Here is a 24166-nt window from a genome sequence, read left to right as displayed (position 1 = left end):
ACAAGTGTGACTGTGAACTCCTCCTAAACACATTGTCACACGGCAAATAAAAATGTACAGATGAAATATGACACCTATTCCTCTCCATGACTGAGCAATTGCATCCTTTGGAGTTTTATAAGGATGATGGAACACACTGTCACGCGCAATGTTCCACAATCTCCCATTAAGTGTTCAACTGGGCTGTGACTAAGGCAGCTGTGGAATATGGTTCACATCATTTACATAAAATACCTCAAAATGTGCTTCAGCTGCTTTCAATATATTCTAAATCACAGACGAAAAGACTCCTGCACACCGTCTTCAAATGCAAAGATACCGTTTAATGGGAAACACAACATTTGGGTACAGAAACCTTCATCAGCTGATGAAGGTCTGTGGACTGAAACATTGTATTTTCCATTAAACCAAATCTTTAGACGGAGTGGGGGAGTCCTTCTTTCATGTTGATCGCCTGCCGTTCTGTAGGTGGGCAACCTTGCTCATTTTAATATATTTTCAATCTGCAATTTAATGATGCTTTTTGTTACGTTACCTTTATACCTCAAGTGATTCACTCCCTGTCTCATCCTACACTTTCTTTCCCTTAACCTCCACTCTCATCCACTGAGCTGGGAAATGGAGGCTGCTTTACCACCATTTAACTAAAGAAATGAAACAGAATAAAGTCCTCTACTTCTACTTCCTCTAGTCTACACCAATAATAATAAACGCAAGAAAAACTTTGCACAGTGAGTGTGGAATAAAAATGTAAATTGGATTAATCATTTTCAATGTTTAAACTCAAAAAGTATTCAGATCCTTTCATTCATTATGTCTAACCACCCAGAAAATAGTTTTCTATTTGAAAGCACATTTAGAACACTGAAATGCACTTTTTACAGAACTTTAACAGAACTTTCCTACAAATTTCAAATAAGCTTAACAGCTTAACGCTTTTTATGCAGACAAGCTACAAGCTCACAAAGGTCGTGATGCACCGTATTGTTAAACTATTTTAGAATATTTTGAAAGCATACTATTATTAAATATATTAGTTATTTCTTTGTGTATTCAAGTTATTTCTCATATCTGCCTTGTGCAATATTTTTTTTACAAAGCCCTAAAAGGTAAACAGAACATTTTAATTCATATACTCCAATGTTCAATACAAAAAAAAAAAAAAAAAAACATTAAATCGTTAAATTGCAATTATTTGTCAAGTAAAGTGTATTGATCGTAACATCCCTATGCACAATTCTTCCGTTACAGGGTGGTTACAAAACTAAAATTCCTACATCTTTATGTCATCATAGCCTATTGGTGGCCATTTGCCCTCTCAGTACTCACTTGTCCAGGATGGTGTACTCGCTTTCGGTCTTAAACAGAGCTCCAAGCCTGGCCTCCATCATTATGTAGGTGTGACCTGTTGTGTTGTCTAGAAATCAGAAAGAACAAACAAATGCTGTGATTTAATTGCGACCGTCAGGGAGCAGTTTACTATGAAAACCTCCACCGGCCGTCCGTCCGTCGGTCGGTCGGTCGGTCGGTCGGTCACACGTCACACCTTTGCCCTGCTCATATCTCCGCATCAGTATATAGGGCTTGTTTGTTTATTGTATGACATCACGCCACATCATCAGCTGTGGACTCTGTGATGTCATCGTATCGCATCAGTATATAGGGCTTGTTTGTTTATTGTATGACATCACGCCACATCATCAGCTGTGGACTCTGTGATGTCATCGTATCTCCATATATGGCCATCTCCGTATATGGAGATATAAGTCGTCCAAGCCCAAGTATGGGCTGGTGAGGTCAAACTTTGTGTGATGCGTAGGTTATCTCCATATATGGAGATTCAACATTCCAGGCAATGCTCTCTTCCCTGGTGAGAATTGCCCCTTTATATAGGGCTTGTTTGTGTATTGTATGACATCACGCCACATCATCAGCTGTGGACTCTGTGATGTCATCGTATCTCCATATATGGCCATCTCCGTATATGGAGATATAAGTCGTCCATGCCCAAGTATGGGCTGGTGAGGTCAGACTTTGTGTGATGCGTAGGTTATAGGGTTGCAGCGGTACTCGGTGTTACCGGTGTTACCGGTGAGCGAGCACAACACCGAGTACTTTACTTGCACACCGATAACACCGTTAAATAAAAAGAAAACTCAGCCGCTGCTCTTCTCTGCCCCGAGGAGCGCAGACAGTAGAGATGTGACGTTCGCCAACGATTCCGCTCTTTTGAACAGCTCTTTTAAATGAACGATGGGATTCGGTTTTCAATCGCGGGAGGCCGGGAGCCGTTCCTTGTGTGTGAGTGTCGAGATTAGAACAGATCCAGAATCAACGGATCGGCGAGGCACAGCTCATCAGACTGCATGATGTCTCGTCTCCTCACTCGCAGGGCACGTTCGGAGACTAGTTGTGGCTTTAAAATGTCACAGCGCGCAGTAGGCAGAAAAGCAACGATTAGCCAAACAACAAAACGCAGGGCTGTTGTAACACTAACAGTGTTGTTGCTTTTTTACAAAGCTGAATTTTTAATCGAGTCGGAACACTACCTCACATTTAACGATTGAATAACGACGGAATCACGGGAGCACGCCTCGACTTTATTAGACTGAGAAAGCTTTTCAAAGTTGTTAGATGTAAGAGGGCCTTAACAGTGTTGTTGCTTTTTTTACAAAGCCGAATTTTTAATATGGTCGGATGGTTGTTGTTGTTGTAGCTTGAGGTAGCATTGGCTGCTACTGAGTGCTTAGCCCCATATAGAACCTCACCCGTCGCTGCGTCGCGACGGGTGAGGTTCTATATGGGGCTACTGAGTGCTAAGACACGCAATGGTAGTTGAAACGGTGTTACCGATAACGGCGGTGTTGACACAGACACGGTTTTCGGTGTTAAAAATCTCATACCGTTGCAACCCTAGTAGGTTATCTCCATATATGGAGATTCAACATTCCAGGTGTAACTATGGCTACCCGTATGACGTGAGAGGTGGAGGTTGTGATATTTGTGGAGATAAGCGACCAACGGTCGCTTATCTCCCGATTAGGGAGTCTTACTGGTTTACATACAGTAACATGGCTGGTACACAATACAACATTTAAGTAGAGAGTCAGACAACCAGACAAGATGGGGCTCTGTGATGTATAAATATACCAGTAAGACTCCCTAATCGGGAGATAAGCGACCGTTGGTCGCTTATCTCCTGTCACACTGCTGACATCAGTATGACATCACACCGTACACAAATGACCCTTATATAAGACCGGCATTATCTACCGACAGATTAGTAACAAGATGTCAAAATCATTGAAGGTTTACCCTACTAACCAACTGTTTACCATAGCAACCATGTTTTTTACCTTAGCAACCAACTGTTTACCCTAGCAACCAACTTTTTACCACAGCAACCATGTTTTTTTTACCCTAGCAACCAACTGTTTACCCTAGCAACCAATTGTTTACCATAGCAACCATGTTTTCTTACCCTAGCAACCAACTGTTTACCCTAGCAACCAACTGTTTACCATAGCAACCATGTTTTTTACAGGGCCTGGGATTGATGACATCAGAAATCTCCATATATGGGCATGAAAGGGATTTTGTTTCTGGAAATATGTCTGTGGGGTGCCACATTTGGAATAAAACACTTACATCACACATCTGGATATCCATACAGCCCATCTAGTTTGCCTGTGTCCATTTATGCCCATATATCTGATGACATTGGGACAATGATCTCCATATATGGGCATAAGACTTATGTTAATTAGTAAAGCCTGGGGATCTCCATATATGGGCATGAGGGGTACCCTAAAAGGGCATCATCTGGGAATAGCAAATATAGTTATCCTAGAAAGTGAAAATCTTACATCAAAGGCCATAACTACCTACCTACCACCATACTGCATTCCTCATTAAACTACCTACCAGTAAGATGCCTAAGGGAGAAAAGCAAAGGGCGAGGTTGCACCATTTCTTGGTCTTCTGGCCAGTGATGTATATCGGACCATTTAACCATATATGGAGACATCTGGTACCCAAAGATATTCACAGATATGGGCTTAATATTGATGACATAAGGGATCTCCATATATGGGCGTAAAAGGGATTTGGTTCCCCTGGCATCACAGGGATCTCCATATATGGGCATAAAATGGATTTGGTTACCCTGGCAACACGGGGATCTCCATATCTCCATATATGGGCATAAAAGGGATTTGGTTCCCCTGGCATCACAGGGATCTCCATATATGGGCATAAAAGGGATTTGGTTCCCCTGACATTACAGTGATGTCAGTGGCTGGTTCTACAGAGGGGATCTCCATTTATGGGCATAAAAGGGAATGTATGTATGATGATGTCAGATATCATAGACGTCATAGGACTTTCACATAACGAATAACTGAGTAAGCATGTAAACCCGTAAAATCTATATTTGGGCATGGCTGATTTATGACCTCATCATGATGACACGAGCAAACACAGCTGAATTGTATAAATGATCAGTGCAGAAACCAACAGAAGTATTTGACCAAGACTCTTCGATTTAAACATCAACAAAGGTGTGACGTTTGTTGATGGTCACGTGTGACGTGTGACGGACGGACGGACGGACGGACGGACGGACGGACGGCCGGTGGAGGTTTTCATAGTAAACTGCTCCCTGACGGTCGCAATCAGGTATCCCTCTCCTAAAAGACTGTCACTTTGTGGGGTCTCTCGGGGTCTTAGTTTTGCACCCACACATTTTCTAGATAAGACTGACCTATCTCAATTGACCGAAAGACCGGTTCCACTAAAATCCACAAACCACTGTTTGAAGACAGTCACAAAACCCTTCCCAACACAGTAAAGGAGTTTATAATAATAAGCAACTCTAATCCTATTATACAGCAAGTAACAATGCTTTGTTTATTTATCAGCATTCAGCAAGAAGGTTTCAAGTGAAATTGAATACATCTTTCAAATCGCTTACCAACGTCCCTCTAGGTATAATTTGTCCAAGTAGAAAAATACAACCATGTGGCTGTCTCTCTTAGCGTTCTATGGATCTTTGTTTTTCCACCCTAGTGAATAGTACAAATAGTACGAACGAAGGCTGAATTTAAATTCTACAAGGCTCTACCAACTGAAAGACTGGCACCACCACAAGAATCAAACCACTGTTTTAAGAACTTCACACAGTCCCTGATACCAACTTTGTCTCTGTAAAGGAGTCTAGACACAAGTCTACTTTGTCCTAACGATGTAACGATGCTCGTTTGACAAACTTCACCAAGAAGGTTTCCTATTGTTGCCGTCAGTTAAAACCTTGAATGTCCAATAGCGTTACTTTTCAGGAAATGGAAAATGTAGATAAAATGGATACAATGTAGTTAATAAGTCACACGGCGCTCTAATTAATACTTTTCATTGGTTCAATATGTACAGTATAAAACACACACACACACACAACACACACGCACGCACACACACACACACTTCAAATATAGCAAAGATAGATTTCCTATAATGACCTTACTGGTAATTAAAAAAATTGGATAAGGGTGCTGTTGTGGTAATCTGGGGCAGAGATCAATAGGAAGCACAAAATCAACTACACCCGGCAGTGGTTATCAAACTTTTCAGGTAGACCCAAAAGAGAGATTAGACGTTTGCCTGGGACCCAAACTAGTGAAAATAGCAGATCTACAAGCACACAACGCACCTTCGCGCTGTGAGCTTGTAGCTATTTTCTCTACTTCTTAACTCATACAGTGCCAGGCGACTTTTAGAGCAACTTTCTCACTATGGAGTTCCCTGCCAAGCGACTTTGGGCGACTTTTACTTAGAAAACCCAATTGGACCCAATTAAATCTAGTAAACATGATTTCAATCGCGATTTTGCATGTTCCACCCCCCATACAACCCCATCTTTCAAACATGGCAGCCATTTTTGTTTACATCTGAAGAAAACATTATGGCTGATAAATCATGAATGCCTGAACGGATTTCCAATCTTTTTTTTTGGTTTGAAAGCTGTGAACAGCCTGCACAAACATGGTGCATGATCTGTGCATGGGTGTGCATGATCTGTGCACTATAAATTACATGGGAGTCTATGGAGGCTTCTGGCACTAGTGCCACTCGAGGGGCATTTTAAATTGGCAGTAAGTGAGTTAATTATAATGTTTTTATTTTAAAATGTATAAAGCTATTGTTAAAATAATTATTAAAACAATTAGGTTGAAATACTGTATGTTTTTATGTAGGAAAAGAAAATGGTATTTTTACTCATGCCAGCTTTTCTGCTAACAAAGGCCACGTTTAGTCAACAGCGGTCTCTAGAGCAGGGGTCTTCAACAGGGGGTCCGGGACCCCTAAGGGGTCCTCAGGGTTACTACAGGGGGGCCGCCAAATCTTTGTGTGATAGGATCATGTTTTATACATTAACCATTTGAACCCTAGCATCCCTATTCTGACTTTCTGAGTGGAATATTAGCCAACAATATCCGATCTACAAGCTTACAACGCCTCGCAAGCTTGTAGATCGGATATTTTTTGGCAAAGAGCAGACTAAAGTATTTGACGGTTCAAGTGGTTAAATGTCTGAAAATACACATTATTCCAACATGATGACAGACATTGCTGTCAAACAAGTCTGAGCTGTCTAAGAAATCTATGAAAATCTTTCTTCTGCAACACAATGTTATATAATATGTAGTGGGTGTCCCTGCTTTATCTCTCTCTCAGCTAAGGGGTCCCTTGCCTGAAAACATTGAAGACCCCTGCTCTAGAGAAAACGGTCTCTAGAGAAAGTCCCGTTTCGTTCGCACTTGTTATTCTGCGTTTAGGGACACTAAACAGTGATTGAAAACGCTGTAGTGCGCATGCCATTTGACTAGGTGGCGTTGGCGTAATGTCAGATATATACCTCTATGTGTCATATAGACCAGTCCCATTCTACTTCCTATCACATGGCTGTTTGTCATCTACACGTAGCACACGTTTAGAGGTTTTCAAAGATTTTCAATCGGAAAAGTAGTTTCACTTTGTTGCGGATTCAAAACCCGAAAACGCTTTATCATCTTAACGGACAGCATATCTGACATTTTATTTTGCAATTTTCTCTAGAAAACAGTGTTGTGTAAACGGCACCTAAGCCCATCTCTTCCTTCGAGTCTGAGGTTGAATGGTTTATCCTGGGCCTTTCCAACCCCTCATCAGAACAACATTTTCCGATATGGAAGGTATATCGATGACCTCATCTTCTCCTACAATGGTGACCTACATGACCTTAAGGAATTTGACAGCTGCCTTAACACCACTAGTGACAGTGTGGAACTCTTCACAGTACAGCCAGAGGGAAATAAACTTTCTGGACCTTGAAATAACAAAAACATCCTCAGGGGAGCTTCATACCAAAATGTTACGCAAGGACGCAGACCTTAATACCATTCTGCATGCTGACACCTTCCATCCCCATCACCTTAGCCAATAGCATCCAGTTTGACAATTTCAGCGCCTTCAAATGCATGTGCAATCAAGAGGAAAGCTGCAGAAATTAGTCTACGGTTTGCAGGGCGTGGGTGTAAACATAGGGATTTGGAAACATCAAATTGTAAAGTTTGCAACTTACTTAGAAAAGCATTATCAAACCTTTAGTTAAATCTACAGGAAGAGTGGGGCAGGGCAATTAACACAAAATGTAACGAAAGCAATATTTGCTCATGTACACTTAGGCTAATTGGATAATTGAGACTTGAGTGTTTTGTTTTCTTCAGATTTATCAACGAATCGACAAATGTTTTAGAGTTGCAATTTGCGATTAACCATTTGATCCTGCATTATACTTTGTTGTACAATGGTGGCATACAAAAATAGTGCAAATAGCTGATCTACAAGCTCACAATGCATCGCACTGTAAGCTTGTAGATTTTATTTTCTAATTAATTAATTGTAATTGAGGCAAGCGTTTGAAATAATCATGATACTGATTTGAAGTTTTATTGCCCATCCTTAAGGAAGAAGATGTTGTGCAACAAACAAACTCTGCTCAGATCTGCAATATTAGAAATGGAATATGCAGTGATACATTTGTGCAGAAATTGTTCCCTGAACCTCCAACTTTTGCTTGAGGGGCTCCCACTCCCACCCTACAAGACAAGCTGGTACACAGCCAGGCACCTTCCCCAGTGGAAAATGCTGCCATTGCAGAGATATTTCTGAAAATGACACATTGGGTGGACGAGTCTGGTAACAGACGCTTAGAAATTGCCTTCTAATAATGGAACATTAGAAAGCAATTCCTAATATTATGTTATGCTGCCCTGTAGTTCGAAGGTAGTCGAGGAAGGAAACCATTGTGTAGCTTACTGCTAAATGACACAAATACTAATTAAAGACTTAGAAAGGATATCAGAATACTACCATCCAAATATCCATATCTGATCATCCGTTTTAATGTTCACAGTTTCTAATTATATAATACATTTACATGAAACTCTGTAGAGTACAGTAACTGTGCTGAATATGTAGTGGTCACTGAAATCAAAAATAAATAAATAAATAAAAACCTCTACCCCAGTAGAAAGTGGTTAAATGGGGACAGTGTCATAGAAGCTACATACGAGCTACAGAAAGGGGAGGGGCAACAGTTGTAAATAGCAATACAAAAAACCCAATGGCCTGAAAAGATAGAAAAAGAGAGATGGGGAGAGAGACGAGAGAGAGAGGGGCGGGGGGGGGGGGGGGGGGGGCATCAATAAAATATGTCTCTTCTCAGTGGTGTGATAAATGATTGCACAGCTAAGACCTGCTGCCAGTCCTGCTCACAGATAGAGATAGAGCGAGATAGATAGATAGAGAGATAGAGATAGAAAGAGATACATACTGAACTGATATATATGGGGCTGAAAGAAACAGTAGGATAGGGAGGAAAGAAGACAGATAATAAAACGTTTAATGAGCTCAAATGGGGAGGGAGGGTGTGTGTGTGTGTGTGTGTGTGTGTGTGTGTGTGTGTGTGTGTGTGTGTGTGTGTGTGTGTGTGTGTGTGTGTGACTGTGTGTGTGTGTGTGTGTGTGTGCGCGCGCGTGCGTGCGTGCGTGCGTGCGTGCGTGCGTGCGTGCGTGCGTGCGTGCGTGCGTGCGTGCGTGCGTGTGTGTGTGTGTGTGTCTTTGGGCACAACCAGGGAAGAGAGTGAACAAGGGCAAGTGTGTTGATACCAAACACATTCATTGGTATTCCATGGCAGTCTCCCATGCAGCAAGGCAACAGCCAGTGCAGTTTTCCACTCACACTTGTGCTTCAACAGTGACCCCTTGAGGCTACAGCAGGCTACAGCAAGCAGCAGTCAGAAATCTAGGTCATCACATTATGAAGAAGCGTACCAGTATCTCACAGGAAACCCAAAAACTAAATGACGTGAAGCAGGGAGTATTTTTATATTTGAACAAGAACAGGATTTTCTTTTTTTTTAAGTGACCCACCCTATTTGAGATTCGTTCATAATTCCCACAATACCTGCGCTAATCATGTACACACAGCATGCACAGGTGTACATGCAGCCATTAGAGATGCTCCGATTGTGATTTTTGGGTTTGGTACCGATCACCAATCAACTGTAATCAGTATCTGCCGATACCGATATTCCCAATCACAGCGTCAAATCCATAAATTCTTCTATTTATTGTGTTACTGTAGCAGCATTTATATATTTAATGATTATTCTTACAAAACATTGACATTGTATATTAAGTATAAACATTAGGTAATGCAGGCTGAGGTCCTTTAGTATCCAATTCGACTTGTAGGAGTTGAAGCTGAGGTTACATTCAGTCCAACAGATAAATATTGTGAAAATAGCTGATCTAGCTTGTAGATCGGCAAAGCCGATACCGATCAAAGCCGATAGAGGTATTATCAGCCGATCGCTATCAGTCACCGATCAATCAGCCCATCTCTAGCGCCATGCATGCACACACAGACTACATATCGTTTAACAACCTGCTAAATTCAGTTTGTGTCATACTGGGCTTGGGAACGAGCAGAATCAAGGTATTATGGTATACCAGGTTGTTCAGAAATACCATAAAAAAATACAGATGCTCCTAGACAACTTTAATCGTGGAAATATCGCCCCATAACTATCTTGAGATGCAAAACTAGTTTATTAGCCATATCAATTTATTCAAATGCAAGTCTGCCACCACCATCATCTCCGTTCAGCCCACTGATGTCTAAGTAATATATGCTAATTGCATATTAGGCACACAGCATTGTAGGCTGCATTCGGCTAGCCGTCTATGAGGTCTGGTCTGTGTGGTTTCTACAAGTTCACTACTGTGTGTGTGTGTGTGTGTGTGTGTGTGTGTGTGTGTGTGTGTGTGTGTGTGTGTGTGTGTGTGTGTGTGTGTGTTATTTAACAAAAATAAGAGCAGATATCCCATTATTTTCCAATGATGAAGAATGGTTTCTCACCTTTGACCTTGACATACTGCAGCTCTGCATTGACGCAGAGGGCCAGGTTGCTAGGCAGTGTCCAGGGTGTGGTCGTCCAGGCGATCAGAGATACACCTTCGTCCTCCAGCAGTGGGAAGTTGACAATCACTGACGGGTCCTGAACATCCTGCAGACAAACAGGAAGAGGAAATATTGATTGTATAACAGGGGTCTTCAACGTTTTCAGGCCAAGGACCCCTAGGTTGAGAGAGAGATGAAGCAGGGACCCCCACAACCTGTTCATAGATTCCATATTGATTCATGTTTGACAGCACAATCATCAGTGTATTTTGGATTCATGTCAATTTGTGTTTTCAGATATTTAAAGTTATACCATGTAACTTTTTTTATAAAACAAATCTTAAAATTGTCCTAACTGTTAAAACGCTAAAGTTTTAGAACACCCACTCCGTTATTTTCAGCTTCTAAAGCCTTCTCTTTATATGTTTTCTATGATCCTGGCCGGGGACCGGATTTCGCGGCAAAACTACGTCATCTGCATCATCTGTATACGTTGTGTATACGTTGGCCAATCACATCGAGGATCATACACACATGATACACTACCGGCCAATCACAGCGTATCTGCCGTCTCTTCAGGAAGTAGCCTCCCTCAGCTACAGTGTTTACGATGGTGAAGGATTCTTAACCTCTTAATCCCCAAATCCTGGCCAGAAAATTACGTTCTACCCCTCCACGGATTCGTAGCGGTGGTTTGCGGCGCCGCCGCGGTGGTCCGCGACGACTCCGGGCGAAAAACGGCCGAAAAAAGCAATACCGCTACTGACCACTAGTTTAGCAACTTACACAGTATAGCTTTAACCACTTGAACTGTCAATACTTAATAAACTTTACTTTTCACTCTGTACTTAGTCTACTCTTTTTCCCCCTCTACACCAAAGCTCTTTGCCAAAAATAGCTGTTGTATAATGGCTCCAAGTACAACTAAATAGAATGTGTAGTCATATGAGTATCCTGACTAAACAAGAGGGTTTTAGTTTTTCTCCCCTGCGACTATGCAGTTCGGATTTCCAATCCTGTGTTACTAGAAACAAGTTCAGATTTATTCCCATATCTCAATGTGAGCGTGTCGATATCGCGACATAACATTTGTTCGATGTTCCATTTGTTCGACACTGGTGAATGTTAACCTGGTGAAATGCTAACCTGCTGACACTGGTGAATGTTAACCACCATGTCTAAACCTAACCCTAAAACTTAACCCTAACCCTTAGTTGAACTAATGAAACGTAGAAATGCAGAGATTTCCCCATCTGAATATCCCAGCTTCTGAGTATAATAATAATAATAAAAACAAAAGTTATAATACTAATAATATTAAAACTTGCTTGGCAGCCCCTTCCATGAATTAGTCAGGGGTTCTGTTGTGTGCCTACCTTGTAGTTCTGGTTGGATTCAAAGTTTGAGAGGGGGGTGTTGCAGGCAGTGGAATAAGGCATGACCTTGACGCCCCTGTACACCAGACCCTTGTCATAAAGCTGCTTGAATACCCACCTGTAGTAATCAAAAGATGCACAAAATAGACATGTTAAGTGACAATGAGTGTAGATTCTATACTGTTACACAGTTATTCTCAATGTGGGGTCACCTTGGTGATTCAAGGTGGTGCACTGTGCCCAGCTAAATGATTAATATATAATTTGCATCATTATGTCATGCACAACTTAATACAACTAGAGAATGTATAAGAATCGGTTATTTTGATCAGAGTTGCATTGCTGTTTCTATACCTACAGTGCATAGACAGTAAAGTAATTCTGGACCAAATGACAGTTCATAGGATTAGGAAGCAGCCAATGAGAGCTTAGATAGGTTATTTCCATCTAATTGAAATCGCTTTCCAATCAGATACAAATGTAAACAAATTAGTATGCCCCACAGGCTCAAAATCAAACCTACCACTGGTTATGTGTGCATTTTACTTGATGATAGTAAAATAATAATTTAGAATCTCAACCACAGAGTTGTCTTTTTGACAGAAATTGACAGTAAAATAGTACAGAAGAAAAACAGGGAAATCAGCTGGGGCAGGCTGAGAATGCATGACATCAAGGCCACTGTGGAAGCAGAGGATCGCATTTTTCAAGCGGCATACAGCCAAGCTGAAGGGCAGCAACAGCCATGGCCACTGTGGCCGCCATGAAATTCTTGCCCTGATCCCAGGCAAAGAAAAATTATAATAAATAGCACAGGAGGCATGTTTTTATTCTCAAGTTGACTGACTGAGCTCTTGATATATAAGACTGTGGCTGTAATAGCTTAGGTTTGGTAGCATTGTATTGGTAATTTACTTGAATGTTAACATAGTAAAACATAGCTGTATTTTTAACTGATGATGGGGTAATACTTAATGAAGGTAGTAATAAAGCAATCTACACATCAAACAAGAATGTAGAATGGAAATATAACCCTGTTCAAAACAATCCCAGATTGGGCCTTTTATTATATGCAATTATATGCAAGAAAAGAAGTCAATATAATACTATGCAAAATCGTGAGGCTTTTTACACATTTTATGCATATCTCATACTGTACATTTACACCATGAAATGTAGAGCAAGGCTTCATACCAGACAGTCTCCATGAACCAGGGGTAGAGTGTCTTGTAGTCATTCTTAAAATCAATCCATCTGCCCATTCTTCTCACTGACATCTGGGAATGCACACAACAATGTAAAATGCACAGGAGAAAAACTGAACAGAAGATCATGTCAAAACTCAGGAGAACAAAGTACCAATATTTGTTTAGTTCAGTTTGTTTTGAACGATTATTTCATGTATATTCATGAGATATACTGCTATTAAAGTAAAAGTTTTTATTTGTTAATTGAAGGTGAAGTACAGAGGTAGAGAAGAAGAGAGAGTGGAAGGTCAAGGAAAGAAAATATAGGTGTTTTGCCAATTACTTGGGGGCCCACTTACAATATCCTCACGGCCCACAGGTTGGTAATATCACTAGTCTACCAAATGTCATTTCCATAGACTTACAATGCACATACTTTTCTAAGTGTGTTACATAACTGTTCGAGGCCAAGCCAACTCTCCTCTGTGCTCACCTCCCACTCATTGGAGTATCTCATCACAATGTTTCTGCACTGCTTGTTGTATTCAGCAATGCCCATCTTGGCCACGTCGGCAGGCCCTTTGATGTCCAAGGTTTTGTCAATCTCATATTCCTGTAAAAACACATGGAGATAAAAAAATATATATACAGGGTATATATATATATATATAGAAAAATCTTTAAAATGTATCAGCCATTTGCCCTTTCTGCGAACATCATAATAAGCGAACATTCAGCAAAAATAATTATCTATTTTCGGCGAAGAAATTTGTGGTAGAGGGGAAAAAGGAGAGCACCACGTGCAGACCTCTGGGGGACCTCGTTCAACAAAGTATATAGGGTTAGGTATTAACTCATTCGTAGTTTACGGCCGTAGAGCCCGGAGATTTCTCTATGTCTTTCACTGCCGGCTTCTCCTACCTGTTAACGTGGGCGCTCATCCAGTTCCCATCGTGCGTGATCGGACACTGCTATGCATCGTGTGTTCGCGTATTCCATCAGCTTCTCAAATCCGTTGAAATTTTTTCAATTGATCAATCCGTTCTCCATCTGTAAGCCGCAGAGTTTATACAGAAAGCTAACAGGGCCAAAATAGACGACGGACCATCCGCTTCCGGTTCACGGCCTCAATGATAAGTGGTCCGCTCAATAATGTGTCCGTGTAGAAACCGATCACGGAGCATTAGTTCCGGCCTATTTTAGTTCCGCTTCGATAAAAAAACATTTTTTAATTAAAGCTTATTAAATCTCCGGGTTCTACGGGCATGGCAGAGAAGGGGTACAAAGGGGTATTTTTTTGGCAGAGGTTGAGTTAAGTCGTTGATGATATACATACTAATCAAAATAAAAAGATGTAAAACAGTTAATACAATTAATTGATTAGAATGGCCCTAACTCTAAGGGCCGATGCATAGTATACTCACTTTTACTCTTTTAGTCTACTCTATAGTTAGAAGCAAACCTACACTAAAATATAGTCTAAATTTAAGAAAACCTTTGTGAATGAGAAACACTGAGAGCAAATGGATTAAACACAATTTAAACAGAGAAATGTTTCAAGTGTAATACTAAACACTTGTGTTTCCCATTGGGTGGGAGGAGGGTTTGGGAAGTGGGAGAATTGTTGTGTACATTTACAACTGTCTCTCTAATAGAGAAAAAGTGTAATAAAAAATAAGTAACGCCATGTTCTTACCACAGGCAAACCGTGACAGTCCCAGCCAAAGCGTCGGTCCACATGAAAGCCACTCTGGTGGGCAAAGCGGGTGACAATATCCTTTATGGTGCCGGCCAAGATGTGCCCATAGTGGGGAAGTCCAGTGGCAAAGGGAGGACCATCATAGAACGTGTATCTGGACGAGACAGGAAACAAAGATTTTCTCAGGCACATACCTGACCAAAGTTAAACTACTGTACATATCTACTTCCATTTGATTTCTGTTAAACTCTGGTTGAAATGAGGAACCATTGCAAAAACATTGGTCACATCTTAATTGGAACAATCCGCAGCCAAATATTATTTTGGGAGTCCTTGACATGAAAATGTTTGAGAACAACTGCTCTACTACAGCACTTGGCTACATTATAACTTTGCTTGCAGCACTTGTGTAGTGAATAAATGATCACTCTTAAAATGTCAGACTGACATAGTTCATGGGGACAACAGGTTAGCCAGTAGCTCCTTTGCTGGCTATGTTAGACTATGATAGTCTGAACTCTGAATGTCACCAGACAATGATTATTGTATTTATCCACTGGAAGTGGGTTGAGATTAAACAATTTTATGATATTGCTCTGCATTTCTGCTCAACCATTCCACTTCAGTGGGGCTCATTTTTCACAAAACTATTACTGTAAGTACAGATTAGATATCTGAAGAAAAATAATAAAGTAAAGTGGGTAAAACAACTTTGAATGTCTTAGTCTTTGAGCCTTCTTTTGATTTCGAATGTCCAATACAAAACAATGTGTTATGGAATTTCCCACATGACCCCCAAAACTCAAAATTCAAATAATCCTATCTACGGTTTCAGGGTAACAGAGATTTGACATATTTCTCTAATCATCATGTATTATTACATTGTTACATCTCATCTTACTTAGGCCTGTTTTTGGACTGTTTGAGGCATTCCTGGAAGCAGTTCTTGTCGTTCCAGAACTGGAGGATCTTCTCTTCTTCAGAGGGAAAGCTGATGGATTCAGGGACTGGCTCCACCATGGCTTCTGTTCAGGACACAATAAAACATAGGCCACATTCATAAACAGTATTTTTTTAAAACAGTGATTCTGAAAGGACCTCCAGTTTGACCCCCTATTTGATACAATTTTCTATCTATGGGATCCCAATCTACAATGTAAAATCCCAACTCTGAGAGTGTACCAATGGAACCAATTAATGGAATCGCAATTTTAGCCACAAATTGCAACACTAGATTTCTTTTTATATTATGTTGAATCTAGGATTGCAATACCTCCCTTTGGGATTCAATGCATCAAAACTTTTTTTTGCCATCTGATTGTATTAAACAACGTAAAACTCACCAACATTGTGGCTGTATGGAAAGCTTGAATTATCCTCTTTCTATCTGCAAAGTGTTTGATAAAAATCCTCCGTAGACATGTTATGAGTTGCTTTTTGTTTTCAAGTGATTTTTGGAGTTTGGAAGGGCACTCAACAGTCCTGGTTCTAAATGTCACCTAATGCAGGAGGCAGCAGGCCTTTACGTTGTTTCTGAATGTCACATAATGCAGGAGGCAGTGGGAAGATGCGTTATTGAAAACGAGATTTCTTGACAGAATGTAACTCATAACATGTCAACTGTGGATTTTTATGAAACGAACACTTTGCTGATAGAAAGATGATAAGTCAAGCTTTCCATATAGCCACAATGTTGGTGAGTTTGACGTTTAAAACAATCAGACAGCAAAAAACTGTTTTGATGCATTGGCTGCCAATGGGTAGTATTGCAACCCTAGATTCATCATATTTAAAACATATCTAGCGTTGCAATTTGTGGCTACCGTAATTTGTACACTCTCAGAGTTACCGGCATAGCTCCTCGAGGACCCCTAGGGGTCCCCAGACTCCAGTTGTTTGAGTACCAAGAATAAGAACAAGAATGGTGAGGAAAGTACAAAATTAAAGTACAATTTATTTAGCAAAAACTATGTTTTTCAACTTCACCCCCAGCCAGGTAATCAAATAACTTTCAACAGTAATTACATATTTATCTACACCAAACAGTTTACCAGTTTATAGATCATCGATCTATTGCACAACTATATCAATTATTTTAGGCACCAATTACACATACAATTTTGTAAAAACAACGTTGTGCATTCCCCTGCAACCTTTAATGCCTGTCAAACCAACCATAAACTGGCATAAAGACAACTAGCTCTGGTCCATAGCGTTAGTGGAGTTCTCTCCACTAACGCTATGGACCAGAGCTAAAAGACAACATGCACAGGGAACATATTATTATGCACAACGTTACAGTATGTGTAACGATACAAATGCATGAACAAAATGCACAAAAAGATTAAACTCTGAGTCTGTCCAATTCAGACACCACAACAGTCAGCTTACTCATGAATGACGCCTCCTTGTTGTTAGCTAGGCTATGCTAACAGGTTTTAACTGTCAAGCTATAAACTCCAATAACTTTGTGACAACGTTCACTTATGACTTTCTAAAAGACGGGACTCATATGGGCACACATCAATGCTCACGTTACAGAATATAACTACCATTACACTGAAATGTAGATGTACTTCAGTAGCAGTGATGATACTCACATGTGTTGTGTCGCCGGTCTGCAACACAGAGGAGGGGATGAGATGGGAAATGATGCAAGCCACAGTCAACATGGGTGGATGTGACGTGAATCTGGAAAATCTTTTGAAATGGATATGTATAGACCTATTCATTCTTATTTTTTGAAATAAAAAATATTGTTTATAAATGTTCAAACAAACACCTCTAAGAAATTCCATTAATAAAGTATTATAATAATTATGAAGTAGTGAAATTAGCCGATCTACAAGCTCTCAACGCGGTGTGAAGCGACGCCTTGTGAACTTGTAGATCTGCTGTTTTCACTAGTTTTTTGGGTCCCAGGCGAATGTCTGAATTTCTCTTTGGGTCACGGGCTAAAACGTTTGGTAACCACTGTTCTGGAGGTGTTTTCAGAGTTTTGTGTGTCTTGCCATAAAGAACAGATCTACACAAATCTACACGCTAACAAAGTAATAAACGTAAAGCCCTTAAACAACATAACATTTTATTTGGCATATTTTAAAATGGGAACTTTCAGCTTTGCAGATTCCATTATCGCATCCTAGCTCTGGTCCATCGCTTTCACCTCCCGCACTATGCGGGAGGTGAAAGCGATGGACCAGAGCTAATCGCATCCGGCCAGGGTTTGGGGCGGATACGGAAACGGTGCGTACTGTGTGTGTGTGTGTGTGTGTGTGTGTGTGTGTGTGTGTGTGTGTGTGTGTGTGTGTGTGTGTGTGTGTGTGTGTGAAACCAAAAAATTACATTCTGTGCCAAGAATCAAAACTAAAATAATGTTGAGGAGCAGCATTCTGCTAAAACCCTGTTTGCAGCTGCCTTTTATTGAAAGTCTTTAATTAAAGGCTGGTATTACTGTTATACTTATGTTTCTGTTTTATTTACTCTATTGCTGTCCTGAATTTAATTTAATATAGATTTGAATAGTTTTACCATAATCAGACATATGGTACACTTGTTCTAATGCTTGTTCTAAGCCCAACCCTACCCTCCTTTGTATATACTTACTGTTTGTTTAGACTTACTGTTTTCTTTTTTTTTGTTCTCTCATTTTATTTTATTTACATATCTACTGCATAGTACTGTGTTCTAATAAGCGGTCTTTTCATGGATCTCCTTTTAGTAGACCTTGTTGTACCAGTGAACTGTACCGTCATGAAACTGTACCTTTTCCTATGCAAACTTCTAATAGTCTTCAATCAATCAATGAAACCCCAGACATGCAGGTTTCTTTTGGCGAATACCCTTTTGGCCACCAATACGTTAATGAACATAGTAGAAACCCAACCTTTTTCTGGGCAAGCCTTGTTCTGCGCTCAGCCCATTTCTCTTAAACAGCAGTAATTGAAATCTTTAACTGCCCAATTGCAGTGTTGGAATATAGATATGATTTAAGGCTGCAGATGGTCAATACATTGGATTAAGATGGTTCAGGAAAAGATTGACAGGGTGCATCCACTGTACAACATGGTTGCAGTAATGCAAGCAGGGTACGGTCCTATAAATCTAAATTCCTAAGTAGTCATTTAGTTTGGAAAAATGCAGGTGCAGGGTTAAAAGCAACTGACAATTCACATGCTCTAAACACCTTTTGATTTCCCCATATACTTCCATTTGCACCTCACTCCATATGGAGCAGAGCTACTAACCACCAATCTGCTTTTGCAGGTTGGTACTCTGCTGTCAGTGTGAATGGCTGAATACAAGGCAATTCTTATTTTAAAGCGCTTTGTGTGCTATAGTAATGCAGAATATTTACAACCCAACTATTTATCTACCCATAAGTACACATGGTATGTTTCATCAACATGTGGTAGTAGAGGTGACCACGTTCTTGTCCACTTGAAACACGTTGCACTGGTGTACTTTACGATGACTCATACCATGTAGATTTTGGCAGAATGCATATACTGTATGATTCACGTTTCACCTCATTGGGATTCATACCTGCAAATAATCATCACTAGACCCCTTAAATTAAACAACCATTAAATATGCTGACTGAAATATTCACATAACAGATGCAGAGGTAATATTCTGATAACAGATGCAGAGGTAGATTCAGAGCTTTTTTTTTCTAACAAAGCATAGCTTTATTGTGATGGTACAGTCTATGAACTTTGACAGACAGGCAAAGACAGAAAAAAACAATCTATGGCGCAGATGGTGCAGGTGCTGCTGCTGCCACAGCCTTCCTTGCGGCCTTCTGGCCCTTCTTGTTGTGCTTCTTGGCGAAGCGCATGTTCCTCAGGAACTTGGGGTCAACCTGCAGGGAGGAGAGGAATTGAGTGAGAAGCTCAAGACTTCTGCAATCATAAAGTTGATGTCTACCTATAACCAACTAAAAAGATACAATTCTGCCAGAAGAACTTTGATTGTCAATTATGTCACATTATGTATAAGCAGACATAGTTGATAATTGACTGGTGAACCAAATCTGACCTATTTTGTACTTCGATAGTGTGAAGGAAAACACGATGCAATCATGAATCAATCGTGGCTTTGAGTGTGCCACTGACATTTTGTACTTTCTCTGTAGGATAGGTTGCGGAATTAGCCAGTATGTGCCATTTCATGTGTCAAATTTAAAATACTATAAACTGCAAGTCTAGGAGCAACAAATTAAGAAATGTGTTTAAGTCATTCCGCATTCAATCATTCCCTGTACAATTTCTAAACAAAAATTCAAACCAGAATTTTGATAACAGTTATAATCTCCATTGCCCACCAAATCCTGACCATCCATCAATTCTAAGTATCTCTATACGTCTGTCTGACATTCCTTTGCATAACTGGAGAACTGTTCATCTGATAAACTTTACACAGTCGATCGCACACAGTCTGAATGGCAGCCACAATCTGAACAGCCACTGCAAATACCACACTAATCAGTGTTCTAAATCTGTTTACTTGAGCCCTGACAAATCTAAAGCCTTTTACATTCTCAAATATTGTCATTTCCTATACAGTCTATATTCCTTCATTTCAAGAGGCTATGCCTGTAAACGTAACCAATCCTTAAGGCAAGTCCACATTAATCCAACTAGTCGCAGCTCGCAACCAGTTGCAAAAATGTGCAGAGACCTGGACTGACCAGTTGCAGCCATTTAAGGATAATGGTTGCAAGAAGTAAGTTGCAGTTGCAACTAGTTGTGTTATGAATCATTGGCATGGACTGGCTTTTAGATTAAAGTTCCTAGCTGATGCACGTTTTCCCAAATTTCCCCACAAGGAACAAGGCGTTTGCTAGTATTGCTCATCCAACTTTCCACTTCTGGCTATAAACAAACAAGTGGCAACGCGACGAAATGGTACATTTATGTCTTGACTGAACAATTTGCAATTGTGTCAGAATTGCCTAAACTAACATTTATACAAACAAACGCAAACATTATGGGGGCACAGCTTTGTTTCGACATCACCAAGGCATTAAATGAACAAAATTAACAACAAATCATCCATGCTTAACTTAATTGCATTAGTCCACCCATTGGTCTGTGCACTAATTAACACGTTTAGCCATATCAGGCAAGTTCTAAAGCGCTCCAATTTGGCAAGGACAGAAAATCAAACAAATCACCATGTACTGTATCCAAAGGATCCCAGTATAACCATTTTGACCTATTTTGCTCAAAGACTCACTTTACTTAAACCTCAGAAAACAAACTTATCAAGCGCTACTCAAAGCAAACTAGTTAAATGAATAGTGCTTCAAAAATCTCCCAACTCATCTTCATATCATACGTAGGCATTTCACTGCACACAAGTAAGGTGCCATCTCTTTATCCAGCCTTGGACATGCCTCTTAAATGAGAAAACCATGATGCCAATGCAACAAACAAAAAGCAAAACCACAATCCCTTCACCTCCTATGGAGATAACCTCCACTTGGTTCACTCAGTAGTGTAGTCAGTATAAACTCCTCGCAGATCATGTAGTAATAATGTGGTATATATTATGACTGGACAACATATCACCACCTACCCCTCTCAATGATTCATAGCGCTCAATCTTGGCCTTTTTGATGCCATTCCTGTGGGCTTTACGGGCTGTGAAGAAGAAAGATAAACATTTTGGTGAAAAGAATATAGCAGATTATTCTCGAGCTGCAACGGTGCACTGTCTTGACTCTTTGCTAGACGGTATTCAAACTACTTGCCAACAAAGCTACCCAAAGTCATCTTTTTTTAAACGTTTTGTCTTCAGTCCAGTAAGTAATACTCACATTGGTTGTGGGTCGTGTGGTTCTTGGACTTGGCCATTCTGCCTCAGGAGATCTGTTGAGACAAATATAGGAAAGTTAGCACTAAACTATGACATGGCACCGTTCATGCCTTGATAACAGTACAGTGGTTTTCAACCAGTGGTCCTTGAGGGGGTTCCAGCCGGGTGGTTCTCACTTCCCAGCTAAATGATGGGGTTGGTAACCAAATGGACCCCTGTAGATCTTCAACTCTTGAGTGTAAAATGAAACCAAATTGACCCGTTATTTGTCACCGTGGTATGAAAAGGGTTGAAAACCACTTTCGTAGTACTGCATCCTCTGCATGTAAACAGTACTTTGTGCCTCCACAAGCAACGCCTATTCTTGGCGTAGGATGCCAAAACAGATACTGTTAAATAGCAACGCATGTATACATTAAATTAACGTTATTTCCAACTTGACCGTCTTGACGGCAACTCATCAAATCCACGTAAAAGCTGCCGGTAAGATCCGACTTGGCTACAGTCAGGACTCAGTCAGGAAGCTAACATTTCGGATGCAATTTTGGGCATCGGCGTTGACCAAACCTCGCAAAGACTTCAATATATACATAGTTAATGTATTACTTTATTGCAGAGGCCTATTGTGCGTTGGTTAACATTTAAAATGTGGAAGGATTGATGTAGATTCTCAGTGATGAACACAGTGTGAAAATAAATACCTGCCACACGTATGGGACGACAACCGGAAGAGACAGAGGTCGTGGAGCCGGAAGAATATCAATAAAGAGAGAGAGAAAAGAAGGTTAGCAGATCCTCGTTAAATAGCGACGCTGCCATCTACAGGGCGTCTTTATACGACGCGTCACGCGTGTGTTTCCACAAGAGCCCATAAGGTGTCACTGTCACTCCACATCATGTTAATAACACTGAAGAGATCTCAGTTGGCTGTCATGTGAATGCATGTCCTCCCATATAGTCCTTGGGCTGGACGAGATATCGGTACCGCTGAGGAGGCAAAACCTTACCTATACTAAATTGTTTTTAGGGTCAATATAAGTAAATTAAAATATGATAGACTTTCCATAGGAGTAGCTTTTCATATTTTTTGCCAGTTTGTTATTTTCCTCTATAGGCGGATTTTCATTCATGCATATCTTGGTATTGGCTCATGTTCAGGAAATATTGCAATGTTTTATATTATATGTTTGGTATTATTTTTAAGGGGACACTTTGAGCTTTAATTCAAGCCCTTTTATGAATATGTATGATAAGTACAGTGGTCACTGGAGCTCTTCAAAACTTGAATAACTCAATTTTTCCCACAATTTCCGCCTAAACCATATATTTTCTTTTAGTTCTGTGGCATCAAGAAACATCAGAGACACAAAACACAACAACTAGAATACAGACATGACCCTAAGGACTCAGGAAATGTATAATTTACCCACAGTATTTCATTCTGAGGTGGTTTCAGCCTTAACTTAAACAAGCACTTTTTATTAGAAAAAGACAGGTCAATAGGCCTATGCCTATATGAAAGAATACCACTAAACCTCCCTAAACATTGATACAAAAGGTTTTACAATTGATTCTGGTACCTTTAGGCATGCTTGAGAACATCCCAGAAATCCAGGAAGATATATTTACCATAAAGGCATCATTTTCAAGATGGCACCCAGGATGGCTGCTGGGAGCGTAACATGGCTATATCTCAATTATTCCATTTATAGAATAAAAATAGAATAATATATATCTTATATATCTCAAGGACACTTCAACACCAACTCTGGGGGAGCCCTGGTTTGAACTAGGAGCCTTCCGTTTCCCAAGCTACCGTTTTACCTCCTGAGCCCCATGATTAGATAGCAGGCCTGGAATTTCCTCATTTTAGGACACTTGGCCTTTGGTGTTGTCAATTTGTTTAGGGCACAAAGGCCAAATGCCAGGGCAGGAAGGCCAACAAATAAAACAAGATTTTGGTCCATTGAAAGAACTAATTGAATATGGATGATTTTACATTTGATATGTATACTATCTGCTATGAAATAAATAAATTATGCTATTTACAATTTGATCCATGCTCAGCCCTGCACCAAGCAAAGATACTGGATTGGTTTTAAAAATGTTGACAAAAGACACTGGTGTCTACATGACAAGAAAGAGACTGTGGAGAAAGTGGTACAGTCAGCTGGGGCATTAAGGCCACTGTGGCCTCAGGGAATGCCATTTTTTGGAGGGGCACAAAGCCAAACTGAGGTGCAACGACAGCCATGGCCTTCTTGGCCTCCCTGAAATTCCTGCCCTGTCTGGTAGTATGCTCTAAACTAGTGGTTCTCAAAATGTATAGTTTCAAGAACCTTTATAACTCTGAGAGGGTACAAATGTAACCACATTATGTGTCCATTAGGATCCACTCCCAGAGTTACAGAAGGAGTTGTATTGCATGGTTGTTTGAATATATGAGCCATTACTTTGGCACCCAAGGTGATCAATCACCAGTCTGGTTTGGGACAGTGAATGTGTTGGCACAAAGAGGAGACCTGGTTAAGTCCACTTGGAAAATCTGTTTCCAGCTACACCCTTGCTCATTCACACCACAT

At 40.3% G+C, this 24166-nt stretch overlaps 2 protein-coding genes across 2 annotated transcripts in view; both read right to left on the bottom strand.

Moving 5' to 3' along the window:
- The window catches only part of iars1 (isoleucyl-tRNA synthetase 1), an 86201-nt gene extending 68797 nt beyond the window's left edge, over nt 1-17404 (bottom strand). Inside the window, exons 1-8 of the mRNA XM_080729003.1 lie at nt 17363-17404; nt 15664-15787; nt 14760-14916; nt 13557-13676; nt 13071-13153; nt 11877-11994; nt 10459-10606; nt 1330-1417 (exon numbers count right to left, since the gene is read on the bottom strand). Of these exons, the coding sequence (XP_080585129.1) occupies nt 1330-1417; nt 10459-10606; nt 11877-11994; nt 13071-13153; nt 13557-13676; nt 14760-14916; nt 15664-15782 (833 nt within the window). The 5' untranslated portion in view covers nt 15783-15787; nt 17363-17404. The remainder of the gene's footprint in view (nt 1-1329; nt 1418-10458; nt 10607-11876; nt 11995-13070; nt 13154-13556; nt 13677-14759; nt 14917-15663; nt 15788-17362) is intronic.
- A 2024-nt stretch (nt 17405-19428) lies between these two features.
- Nucleotides 19429-22326, bottom strand: rpl29 (ribosomal protein L29). Its single transcript, XM_080728438.1, has 4 exons — nt 22286-22326; nt 21586-21637; nt 21345-21409; nt 19429-19626 (listed from the first exon to the last, which is right to left on the bottom strand). Exons 2-4 carry the CDS (start codon nt 21620-21622, stop codon nt 19513-19515), a joined length of 216 nt encoding a protein of 71 aa, XP_080584564.1. The 5' UTR covers nt 21623-21637; nt 22286-22326; the 3' UTR covers nt 19429-19512.
- Between the last annotated feature and the right edge of the window lie 1840 nt (nt 22327-24166).

Source organism: Nannobrachium achirus, assembly GCF_963921795.1.
Source record: "Nannobrachium achirus genome assembly, chromosome: 6".
NCBI lineage: Eukaryota > Metazoa > Chordata > Actinopteri > Myctophiformes > Myctophidae > Nannobrachium > Nannobrachium achirus.
Note: the sequence above shows the minus strand (reverse complement) of the source record. Positions and strands in the feature narration are given on the sequence as shown.